This window comes from Alligator sinensis, unplaced genomic scaffold (assembly GCF_000455745.1).
Source record: "Alligator sinensis unplaced genomic scaffold, ASM45574v1 scaffold1054_1, whole genome shotgun sequence".
Classification (NCBI taxonomy): domain Eukaryota; kingdom Metazoa; phylum Chordata; order Crocodylia; family Alligatoridae; genus Alligator; species Alligator sinensis.
In genome coordinates this window covers 204,610-217,200 of record NW_005842480.1, presented here as the reverse complement: position 1 = coordinate 217,200, position 12,591 = coordinate 204,610, and the positions used below count along the sequence as shown (strand labels likewise).

The window sequence follows — 12,591 nt, the reverse complement described above, 5'->3', positions numbered from 1 at the left end:
TTTTTAATGAGGATGGGGTGGGAGACAGTGTCAAAGGCCTTGCTGAAGTCCAGAAAGACTACATCCACGGCGGCACTGCATGCAATGCTTTTGTGACCTGATCGTAAAAGGCAATCAGGTTGGTCTGACATGACCTGCCCCTAATGAAACCGTGCTGGTTGCCCTTGAGCATCATCCCCAATGCCGGCCCATCACAGATGTGCTCCTTGATGATCTTCTCAAAGAGTTTCCCCAGGATTGAGGTAAGACTGACAGGCCTATGGTTGCCCGGGTTCTCCCTCCTCCCTTTCTTAAAGATGGGGACCACACTGGCTATCTTCCAATCATCTGGCACCTGGCCCGAGTACCACGAGCGCTCGTAAAGCCGTGCCGAGGGCCTAGCAATAACCCCTGCTAGCTCCCTCAACACCCTGGGGTGGAGAGCATCTGGATCTGCTGATTTGGACACGTCCAGCCCCTCCAGAAGCACTCTAACCCGGTCCTCCTCACCCTTAGTTAATGATCGACCATTGAATGAACATGAGCCAGCAGTGCGATGCAGTGGTCAGCAAGGCAAACAACACACTGGCGTGCATCTACCAATGCATCGCGTGTAAAACTGAGGCGGTGATACTCCCGCTGTCCTCCACACTGGTGAGACCGCAGCTGCAGTACCGCATCCAGTTCTGGGCACCGCACTTCGACAAGGATGTAGGAAAACTTGTGAGGGTCCAGAGAAGATCCACCTGGATGATCAGGGACTTGCAAGACAAGCCATACGAGGAGAGGCCGAGGGACCTGGGCCTCTTCAGCTTACAGAAGAGCAGGCTGAGAGGGGACTTGGTAGTGGCTTACCGCTATATCAGAGGAGTGCATTAGGAGCTCGGTGAACAGCTGTTCGCTAGGGCACCCCCGGGGAAGACCAGGAGCAATGGGTACAAACTCCTGGAAGACCGCTTGAGGCTTAATACCAGGAAAAACTCACAGTCAGGGTGTCCCAACTGTGGGATAAACTCCCTGCAGCAGTGGCGCAGTCACCTACCCTGGAGTTTTTCAAGAGGAGACTGGACGGTCACCTCGCTGGGGTCACCTAACCCCAGTTGTCTTCCTGCCTAGAGTGGCAGGGCTGGACCCGATGATCTGCAAGGTCCCTTCTAGTCCCTGACATCTATGAATCTATGAGTTAAATCACAGTCCCCCAGCATCCCAGCATGCTTTGCAGCCTTGCGCTGGGTTGTGCTGTCAGCTCTAGAAAGCAGGGCTGGCCTTGACCTTCTGGTCCCTGGCTGAGATGGGGGTGGGAATCCCAGCACCAGACCGCAGCTGGGTCTGCCTCGCAGGGGTGGAGCAGCCCCTGCCAGGCTTTCCCCCAATCGCCCCTGGAGCGGAGGAAGGGGGTGGCCCAGCCCTGGGGCCAGGCAGGCAGAATGAGACAGAGCGGGGCAGGGGCTTTAAGCCCCCTCCTCCTGCTTGGGGCTCCAGCTGGTGTCTGCCAAGCAGAGGGGGTGGGGATGCGGCCAGATGCCAGGGGTTTAAACCTCCCAATCTCCAATCATACTCAGCATGGTGGACTCTCCATCCTTGGAGGTTTTTAGGACCCAATTAGACAAAGCCTTGGCTGGGATGATGTAGCTGGGGCTGGTCCTGCTTTGAGCAGGGGGTTGGACTAGATGTGACCACCTGAGGTCCCTTCAACCCTCATTGTCTGTGAGTCTATGAGTTGCTCTTCCTCCAGGCCCCTATAAGTCACTGGCATGAGGTTCAGCCTTTCCTTTAGACCCCGAGCTGGACAATGCTGTGCCTGGAAGGGTGACCTGTCATCCCATATCCCTGCAGGTAACTCAGAAAGTGAAGCAAGATTAGTCCCTTGGAGGCTGTGAACAGCTTTGCCCCCGGAGAAGCAGTGGCTGGGACATTGGGATCCCAGCCTCCATTCATCTCCTGGCCAAGAGCCATTGGTGTGGTAACAGCAGAGAGCAAACCACCAAATTGTGCAATGGGAGAAGCTGCAGATCAGTTCCTGCCATCTTCTCCTCACTGGCTGGGATGTCTCAATGTGTGCTGCCCTTCTCAACCGCGGGTCATTGTGCAGTTGGGATCTTTCTTCTTGCTAGTTGCCTTCTGACCATGATCTTGCATTTCCATTGACCCAGCCAATGAAGGCATGCAGGAAACAAGGGGAGGCTTGCAGTGTCACCTGAGACCTACCAGAGTCCTGGGTCGGTCAGAGCTGTAAATATCACTGCATGGAGATTAATCAATGCTTCTCCAATGAGACGAGGGACCCTGAGAATATTAGATTGTCACAGAATCACAGACAAGGAGGGTTGAAGGGACCTCAGGAGGTCACATCTAGTCCAACCCCTTACTCAAAGCAAGACCAGCCCCAACTACATCGTCCCAGCCATGGCTTTGTCAAGCTGGGTCTTAAAAACCTCCAAGGATGGAGAGTCCACCACCTCTCTGGGGCACCTGTTCCAGGGCTTTAATACCCTCCTTGTGAGAGGGATTTTCCTAATATCCAACCTCAACTTGCCTTGCTGCAGCTTGAGCCCATTGCTCCTTGTCCTGCCATCTGCCCCCACTGAGACCAGCCCAGCCCCATCCTCTTTGCAGCCCCCCTGCAGGGAGGCGAAGGCTGCTATTCAATCTCCCTCGGTCTTCTCTTCTCCAGACTCAGTCAGCCCAGTTCCCTCAGCCTCTCCTCACCAGTCCTGTCCCCCAGCCCCACAACCATTTGCATTGCCCTCCACTGGACTCTTTCCAATGTGTCCACATCCTTTCTGTAGTGGGGGCCCACAGCTGGACACAGGACTCCAGATGTGACCTCCCCAGTGCTGAATAGAGGGGAAGAATCACTGACCTCCATCTGCCGGCAACGCTCCTGCCGATGCAGCCCAGGATGCCGGTCGCCTTCCTGGCACCAAGGGCACACTGCTGGTTCCTGTCCAGCTTCTTGTCCCCTGCCCCCCCAGGTCCTTTTCTGCAGAGCTGTTGCCCAGCCCGTCACCCCCAGCCTGCACCGGTGCAGGGGATTGCTCCCTCCTAAGTGCAGGACTTTGCACTTGTCCCTGTTGAACCTCCTGAGATTTCTTTTGGCCCAACCCTCCAGTTTGTTGACTTCTCTTTGAATCCTAGCCCTACCCTCCACCATGTCTTCTGCAGCATATTTCCTATCCATTCACCTTCAGCTAACGAGTCTTGTCTGAACCTGTTTACGTCCATGGTTCTCTTGTAGTTATTTTTCAACCAGCTGGATGACAGGGACTGTCTACATTTCTGTACAGGACTGGCTGTATATTTGTACAGCTCCTAGCACAATGGCCCGTTGATGCCTCTCTTCAACTACAACTGTCCCGTGGGTCCTGGAAGGCAAATATACAAACCTCAATTTTCATTGCCTCAATTTAATCTAAATTGGTTTCAGTCTATGACTCTCTTCCTTGGCGTTACACGAGGTTTCTGAATTGTAGGACAGTCCTTACTAATGCCCATGGGCCTTGTGGTTCCTTTCCCTGCTATTAGTGAGCTGGGGTTGTTTTCTAGTGGCAGTAAGGCAGGGTGGGAAATCTCACATTAGGATGGAGAACATCAGCTCTCTGCCTTGCCCTTGGTGTGACTGTGAAGCCTGGGTTGGATCCCAGGTTGCCCCACCCTCTGGAGATGTTCTGCTTAATTGTTGTTCTGCTTAATTATTGTTCTACTTAATTATTCACTTAGATGTTCTGCTTAATTGTTCACCTCTGTTCCTTCTGTTTGCTCTGAGTTTCGCCACTGTACCTCTTGGGAAAACAGAGACTTCCAGGCCTGAGTCACACAGGCCTGAAAATTAGCTATATTTACCTGTGCAAGAAGAGCAGGTGCTGGAAGAAGTTACATCACCCCCAAATTACAGGCCTGCTTTCCACGTAAGCAAATGGCTCCATGGAGATACATAACTCAAAACTCCAGTGGGAGGCAAAAATCTGGAAATCCCAGGTACCCAGCAGCCATGGAGGGCAGCATAGTAGGAAGCCACTTGCAATGAAGTGTGGCGTATGGAAAAGCACGTGCAATTTCAGTTTTCGTGTGCAACTGGATCTGGTGAAGTGAGACTTGAGCCAGCTCCGTTAGCACAACAGACCAGGGCTACATCTCAAGAAAGAAGATAGTGGACTCAGAAGGGGGGTTTGAGCAGACAAGGAAAGTTATTAGAGGTAATAGAAGAAAGCTGGATTGGCTGATGTTCCTAAACTAATAATAGCTGATGCCAGGCAGCGGCCAGGGAGGGGCTAGATGAAATGACGCAGGAAGACCCTGCTTATGATGGCTTGGGAAAGGGTGAGAGAGGATCATTTGGATCCATTGAGGATTGCCCTGTGTTGAAAAGAGCGGCTGTGAGAGTGGTGCACGTGAGAATCAGCAGGTACTTCGGTGCTTCTACCTGCCCCTTGCTGATATTTTCCCATCAAAAATTAATTGAGTCCAAGTCTGGCATGTTTTTGCTATTTTTTATATGATATTTCCATTTTTTTATGTTAACAAAAGGCAACTCTCTCCTCCTCATGATCCAAAGAGTCATTTCCTTATTTCTTTCAGCTTTCTCTGCTCAGTTTATCTATATCTATATCTATATCTATATCTAGCGAGGCGGTGGGGACCAAGGTGTGCTCCACAACGCTGTGTGGAGGGGGGGCTGAGGGGTGTGTGTGGCAGGTGGGTATATATGTATGTGTGGCCTTGTGTGTGTGTAATTTGTGGCTGGATGGGTGGGTGGGTGTGGTATCCAGTTGTGTGTGTGTGTGTGTGTGTGTGTGTGGTGTGTGGAACTTGGCTCTGTGTGTGTGTGGTGTGTGGTTGGGTAGGTGTCTGGCTGGGTGTGTCTGGCTGGGTGTGTGTGGTGCGTGGCTAGGTGAGTGGATGTTTGGCTGGGGGGGTGTGTGTGTGTGTGGTGTGTGGCACTTGGCTCTGTGTGTGTGTGGTGTGTGGTTGGGTGTGTGTGTGGCTGGGTGTGTCTGGCTGGCTGGGTGTGGTGTGTGGCTGGGTGGGTGGGTGTCTAAGGTGTGGGGGGGCGCATGGGGCTGGACACAGAATTGGGGGGAGGGAGGTTGTGCGTGGCTAGACTCGGAGCAGTGGCAGCGTGGGGCGATGGGTAGTGGCGCTCCATCCCCACCGCCCGCCCATCATTCTTGATGGGCACTTTCCCAGTGTGTGTGTGTGTGTGTATATACACACACACATATAGAGAGAAAGATACACACACAAAAGCAGCTGATTCCAAAATGAAAACCTTTGAGTTTTGAAGTTCGAATTCTTAAAAAGGTTTTTTTTTTGGATTAAAAAAGGCTAAACGCCCCCCAGGCTGTCATAAAACCTGTGGGAAAATACCACAGAATAGAGAAGTGGGGCTGGCGGGGAGCTCCTGAGGTCACATCTAGCCCAACCCCTGCCTGAGGCAGGAGCAGGCCAATCCAAAGCAAATAAACACATTCACATGGAACAAAATTTCTTAAAGAAAGAAAAGATCTTTGCTTACTGGAAAAGAGCTGCAGGGCCCTTGGGAGGTCACATCTCACCTAACCTCCTGCTCAAGGCAGAAGCATCCCGTCTAAACCAGACAAGTGTTTGTATAACCCGCACTTCCACTGAGCCCCAATCTAACCCTCACCTGCTTCATGGACATGCCTACGCGTGGAAATGCAGCAACATTGTTACTGCACCATGGTTTAGTACTTCCTTTTGGAGATATTAAAACATGGCACAGTAACTGCCCGCGCTGTGCCATATTGGCGGTGCATGCCTACTTTTGCCCACTATATCACCATAGAGGCATGCTATAACTGTGGAGAGCATCCCTATGGTATAGCTGGAGATTGTGTGTTTGTTATGTCCCCGTAGCGCGCTGTACGGTGATGTAGTGCATCGCTACATTGCCGTAGGGCACCGTGTACCCCGCCCTATGAAGCTGAAGTTGGTTCCTTATTCCCAGCTCCTTATTCCTTTTTCAAAGCTAATCTTTACACAATGCAAGGTTGTCAGCAATAAATGAGGCATGCTAAAGAGTTCGAATTTCATCAAAAAATGTATATTGACTAATAATAATATCAAATTATATCGTGCATCAAGTATATAACCCAGAATAAAGAGCTGAGATCAAGCTGGGATTCTGTTACTTTACATTTTTATTCATCAATATACATTTTCGATGCAATTCAAACTCTGTAGCTTGTCTCATTCACGCCTGACTACTTTTCATTGTGCAAATGATTCGCTTGCAAAAGGAACCAGGAATAAGGAACTGGGAGTAAGGGCCCAACTTAAGCCTCATCTCTCTTCCTTGCTCTAAATGGCAGGAAAACACATGTAGCATGGCCATTCCCTACTACCAGATCCCAGTGCTTGTGCGTCAGAGATCGACACAACTTTCACTGCTCGAGAGGGTCTGCAGAAATGTCATGCAATAAAGTTCCTTGCGCTGTCGTTGCAGAAGCAGCTGGTACCGGCCACACCAGCAAACAAACTCTTTTTCTGGGATGCTGCTGGCTCTGATTCATTCTGGCAGGGTTTGGTGCTTCCTTGCATAACAGCTGGTGGAAAAACACTCCAAAGTTGGACGAGATCTCTATATGGTGTCACAAGGCAACCACTTACACCTCCCCCAGCAATGAACCTCGTGCTGTTTCCGGTGACGCCCCAAACCCTGAAATTACTGTAATCAGGTCAAGTGCAGCAGAGGTATATAAAATCTGCCTTGGACACAGCTGCTTTCTTGTAGGCTGCAAAGACATAACAATGATGAAGGCTTCTCTTCTTGCCCTGCTGGCTGCAGTCCTGTGTGTGGATCTAGGTGAGCCTATATGATTTCTATGCATTAGCTTCCAAGGAGGTAGGGGTGAATCAGAGACCCAGCGTAGAAATAGCAAGGAAGCAGGAAGGGCTTGAAGGGATGTGAGGTAGAGAAGCTGTCATCGGCTGTGGAAACTAAATTAAGTGGTAGAGATGTTTGCCAATGGTGGGACTCGCATCCCTGCTGCCACCTCGATCTACAGTCCGTCGCTTTGTAGCATGCAGCAATGTCTTGAGACCCACTTATGACGGAAATTGGGTGCAGGTCCCAGAGATTTTTGCAAAGTTTTCGAAGTTACAACGTTACCCCAGACCAAACAGAAGTTCCCTGTTGGATCCAGGGGGCAGGGGGAATATAGCTGCGGGCAGGGAGCCTGCAGACTCCCCTAGCAATGGCCAGGGCTCTCTGCTGTTTTCAGAATGGGAGGGGAGAAAGGCAGCAGAAGGAGCTCCTTTTGGGGGCTTCCCAGCTGGTGCTGAAAGGTGGGGTGGATGAACTGAAGTCCCCTTACCTTGGAGGGCTCCAATATACCCCTCAACCCTGCAGGGGGGATTGAAAAACCTCCAGATCGAACTCCCTCCACTCCCTTTCCCCCCTCCCATTCTGAAAACAGCAACAGGCTGGGAGCTTCGCAGACACAAGTTACACAAGACTACATTTTGAAATGTCTTTATCTGATACCTCATGCAAGGAGGGCTCAAATTTTCACCCGATCGACCATTTTTGAAGCTGTCTGCACCCATGCGCTTGTGTTTGCTCGCAGCTCTAAACTGCTTTCTGTGGCCAGATCGGGTGAAAATTGTCACTTCTGCCTGCAAGACCGATTCAGCAAGTCCGTTTCCTTTCCTTATGCTCAGAGCCATGAACTGGGGTGCAACGACTTTCACACTTGCCGGTTGGGAAATGCACATGAGCAAATGAAGTATAATGGAGTAAGAGAATGAATCAAGAGGGGTTTATGGAAAGTGGAGCTAATTGGATGTCTTGTCTAATGGAGACTACAGGTTTGCTTAATAATAGTAATAGTGCTCTCAGACCTCTACTAAGGCATTTGGCTTGATCTCACATGACACCTATTTAATAAACCTGTTTAATTTAGTTGGGATTAATCCCCCCCCCCCCCCCCGCCACGTGTGCAAATGCTAATTGATTGGCTAATACTAAGACCTCTGCAAGGCATTTGGCTTCATCTCACATGACACCTGTTTAATAAACCGGTTTAATTTAGTGAGGATTAAACCCCCATCATGTGTACAAGCGCCCCCGATTGTAAAATCATGACACAGGCTATATAGAGACCTGAAATTGGGTAATAGGTTGGGACATGTAAGTGCTGAGAGGGGTTTATCCTGGTTGTAGAGGGATTCTGCCAGGATGGAGTCAGGTCTCTTTTCTGTTTAACCTTTTTATTAGTGACTTGGGAGAAAATACACATCGGTGCTGATAAAGTTTGCAGATGGTATAAAGGCTGGGAGAGGACAAGGCATTTCCATGGAGCAATCTGGGTCTCCTGGTAACCTGGGTCTAGTCAAACCTCCGAGTGAAAGGCTGCAGGGACTACTCACTCTAGCTCATCAGAGAGAGGCTTAAGAGGTGGCTTGATTTTGGTGACCAAATACCTGTATGGGGAAACCAGAACTGGTATGAAAGGGCTCCTCCAGTTAGGCAACTTAAAACTAGATCCGCTGGCTAGAAACCAAAGGGAGGCAAGTTCATATGAGCCACTGCCTGGGACAGATTTGTCACCCCTGGCAAATTTTAAGGCAAGATGGAGTGTTTCTAAGCCTGAAAGATCCCCTCTGGGTCAAATCATCATGACATTGGGGATTTCCCTTGGCCTGTCCTATGCAGAAGGAATCACAGCAGTCTCTCCTGACTTCCAGATCTACGAAGAGCAGATCCATGTTATGAATGATATGTAGACAGAGCAGAGGAAGGGCAGAGAAAGAGGAGGCAAATTCAGGAGACCTGCTTAAATGTTCCTCAATGAGCATTACTGCCCGTAGCACCGCACCCTCCTCCTCTGCTAGCCACGGGTGAGAAAGGGAGGCTGCAGCAGCCTTTTGGGAGGGACCTGATCCTGCCAGCACCTGCTGGAGCACACCTGCTGGACCACCCAGACCTTGCCTAAGTGCCTTTTGGGATGCTTAGGCAAGAGCTGGGTGCCTCGCTGCTTAAGAGGCCAATTCTGTGCATGCCTTGAAGTTGGCATCTCAGCATCTGGGGAGCTCCCAAGTGCAACGAGGAGGTGCCTAGTGACTGCAGCTGTTCCAGGGCTGGGCACCAGCTTGCACGCAGGTATTTCTCCCTATTCGGGCTGTTTTCACTTTCGCCTTGCTAGAAGCAGCCAGCTTTCCTCGCCTGCTATTTTGCACTGCGTGTGAAGGACCAGCAGCCTGGCTTCGTGTCAGGAGGTGACACACCTTCCGAAATGACTTGCAATTGTTTTTTGATTTTTTTTTTTTTAATTGGCCCAGTGTCTGCCCAAACATGAATGCTGCTTTGATATAGCTTAAGGCTGGGATTCAATCCAGCTTTGTTTAAATTGTGGCAAACCCCTGCATGAGCTCACATTTTTGGGCAAAGAATGGCTTATTTATTTCCACGTAAATCAAACTGCATAGGAATAGGTTTAGGGGAACCTGAATAAACTGCTTGATATTCCAATCCCTGCACAGCCTTTTGCAGCTGATTTTAGCTGGGAGGTTTAAAAAACAATTAAGAGCGGGCTAGCTTGCTTGTGTCCGTGAGCTGCTACGTCTCATGTGAATAGCTTCCTTTGAACTACTTCACTAAGAAGCTGGCATCAATTGTGTTGGCTGCACAGATGATTGCCCATTTCTCAGAGTCACACAGTTGTGCAGCCTTGGAGGTTTTTAAGACAAAGCTTTGATTTCTCAATGTCATACAGTTGTGCACTCTCCATCCTTCGAGCTTTTGAAGACCCGGGTAGACAAAGCCTTGGCTGGGATGATGTAGTTGGGGCTGGTCCTGCTTGGAGCAGGGGGTTGGACTGGATATGACCTCCTGAGGTCTCTTCCAACCTCATTTTCTAAAATCCTATGCATCACTACTGTCCTTGCTCTGCTCAAACACATTAGAAATGCTCCCTGCCCACCAAAACCAATCCACTGATCCTCCCACCAGATGTTGGGAGAAAACTAGCTGACACTAAGAATTACCCAGGTATCTTGCAATCACTGGAGCTTCTGGTATGAGGAGCGGTGCTTATCCCTTGGGGTCCTCCAAGAAGGCAGCCAAAGAGGTCCCCTCCCATCTGAATGCACCTGCAGAGAAACAGGTGGCTCGTCAGGCACCTGCCAGGTTGCATCTCAACAGACTCATGACCATGCTGCAAGTGAAATATTTTGTATCCTTTTGATGATTCCCCTCAATTAGTTAACATTTCTGCTGCCTTCCTTCTTTCAGAAGGGTTCCTTTGGGTCCATTTCTTCCTGGAAGAGTCTAAATGGTATTGCCCCCACCTTTTGCAGGTTACTCCTTACGCTGCTATGTCTGCAACGAAGAGCCCTCCAACTTGAATTGTCTGGCCTCAAAGGAGTGCGCATCGCATGAAAAATACTGCATGACCACCTATGTCTCTGGAGGACTCAGTGAGTATGAGCAATATATCCACCAGGTTTTGTTCTCCGTGGGCGCGTCTACACATGCACTTCAATGTGCATTCACCTATTTTAATGTGCATTAAAGTGTCACAAAAAATGCTCTTTAGCTAATGAGCATTAAAATAGGCTAATGTGCCTATGGCGGTACTAGACTTAATGTGCATTACCTAAAGCACAGTAATTGAATGTGTAGACATACCCTGTGTTGCCTAAGCTATGGGTATGATTTATGTGGGAAGCAGGAGGTCTCCCCAACATGTCCCTTGCTTGGGCATGAGAAAGCAGGTCAAGAAAGAATGGGTTAGCTATGGAGGCAAAAACTGTGATTATGCATTAATGCCGTCCCTATCAGGGTCTCTCTTTGCCACCCGTACCATGGTTTTCTTAGGCAGAGTTTTGGGGGGGTCTGGGAAGGATGTGAAATGATGATTCTCCCTCTTGCTTTTCTCTGCCAATGAAGGGAATGAAAAAGACTTCCGCATCACCAAGAAATGTGCTGCAGATTGCTCTAAATCAGATGTGAACCTTGGCGTCTCATCCATTTCAACCAACTGCTGCGATACTTGGCTGTGCAACATCAGCGGAGCTAGCAGCGTGAAAACCAGCTTTGTGGTGATGGCATTTGGGGTCTTGGCCAGCTTCCTCTGTGTCCTTCGAGTTGGGCTGTGATGGAGCGTGGCAAGAAAAAGGATTTGGCTTCCTCTAGAACTTGCATGGGCTTTTCCCGGGGGACGCCAAGATGCTGTCAGGTGCAAAAGTTTCCATCGAGATCAGTAGGGCCCCAGTTCTTCCAAGCACCATTGCAGATCCCAGGCTGTTTCTCACTCACTCTATGTACTGCGGTCTTTTCTGCTAGAGACAGGATTTGTGAGATGTGGGTCACCATGTTGCCCTTCCTTTGTGGGGAGGATAAGTACCTGAAAGAGTAGCTTGTGCTGTGGTGTGGGATCGGGGGACTGGGGAAGTAGCTAAGAGAGGTCTCCACATCTTTCATTGCATGCTAGTGTTGGGGACCTGGGATGTTGAGCCCTTTCTAATGCCCCACCTCTCTCCTGAGCAACAATCTCCTCTCGATCTCTTCCTACAACATGCCCACCGACATCTCAAGAGCCACCTTCCCTGCACCTCTTGTGCCTGAAGCATGCCTCTAACCTTGGCTGTGGTGGACATCAATCACCGACTCTCCAGTTGGCACACTGGCACCTACCTCCCACCCCGTGTTTGTGCCCGAAAGCTTGCATGTGACTTCTGCCATGTGACTTGTGTGTGATTTCTCTCTGGAGAAGCTCTTCCTAATAAAATGTGTCTGAGTGGGCTTGTCTTATTTTTGTGTTGTGCAGAAGTCAGACACATCAGCTTTGGACTTTGCTGGAGAAAGCAGTCCGGCCAGGTTGGGAACATCAAAGACGGTGGTTTGGGTCTGTGCCTCTTGCCCTGTAGTGAGGTGCTCATACTTCCCTCACCTAAAACACAGGCCAGGGGCTTTACTGAAGCAGGCTCTGCTTTCAGAAATAGATCTTTTTTGCATTTGAGAAACATCAACCAGCTCCAATGTCAAGGAGGTGGGAAGCAGGAGGTCTCCCCAACCTGTTCACTCAAGGACTGAACACACTGATATGAAGCCTTCATCGGTCCTTTTATCCTGTTTCAAGTTGTCTTCCTCCCGGAATGATATGATTTCCCGTAACACTCAGGTTTGCTTCCACTCTTCGTTGGCCATCACCTTTTCCACCCTGTCCACACAAATGTATTCGCCTTGACCGCACACACTAGCTGGCGGGGCAGGGTGTGAGTGATTGAACTGCGCTGTGCGGTAGTTGGACTTGTCTGCTTTATCCTATACATTTCATCGGTGGCAACAGGAGCAGAGATCTGCTTGCTTTATTTGTGCAGGTACCAGCAGTTTCCCTTGGGATACCCTGACTATCACACCCCAGGGGGGGATGGCAGGTTTGCACTGATGGGTCACTGGGTATCTATAGCCCGCACCATGCCCAGTGCCTCAGATAGTCACATGGTTTGTGAGAGGTGTGTGAATGTGTTGACTTTGCATGTGCGAATCTTAAGTTATTTTTCTGTTGAATGTGCTAATGCTAATGACGGTATAGTTTTATTTTATGTTTACAATATAGTCCGAGCCTGCCGTCCTGGGAGCACTCT

The 12,591-nt window shown here is 49.8% G+C and overlaps 1 protein-coding gene across 1 annotated transcript; it reads left to right on the top strand.

Annotated features, from left to right (window-relative positions):
* The first annotated feature begins 6,674 nt into the window (after positions 1 to 6,674).
* On the top strand, positions 6,675 to 11,745 carry LOC102387708 (lymphocyte antigen 6E-like). Its single transcript, XM_006031069.2, has 3 exons — positions 6,675 to 6,805; positions 10,300 to 10,419; positions 10,892 to 11,745. Exons 1-3 carry the CDS (start codon positions 6,751 to 6,753, stop codon positions 11,098 to 11,100), a joined length of 384 nt encoding a protein of 127 aa, XP_006031131.1. The 5' UTR covers positions 6,675 to 6,750; the 3' UTR covers positions 11,101 to 11,745.
* The last annotated feature ends 846 nt before the right edge of the window (positions 11,746 to 12,591 follow it).

Excerpts from the sequence above, each read along its gene's own strand:
- LOC102387708 (XM_006031069.2), top strand. The coding sequence starts at position 6,751 with ATGATGAAGGCTTCTCTTCTTGCCCTGCTGGCTGCAGTCCTGTGTGTG. Across the intron at positions 6,806-10,299 it reads AGTCCTGTGTGTGGATCTAG|GTTACTCCTTACGCTGCTAT; the intron begins GTGAGCCTATAT and ends CACCTTTTGCAG. Across the intron at positions 10,420-10,891 it reads CTATGTCTCTGGAGGACTCA|GGAATGAAAAAGACTTCCGC; the intron begins GTGAGTATGAGC and ends CTGCCAATGAAG.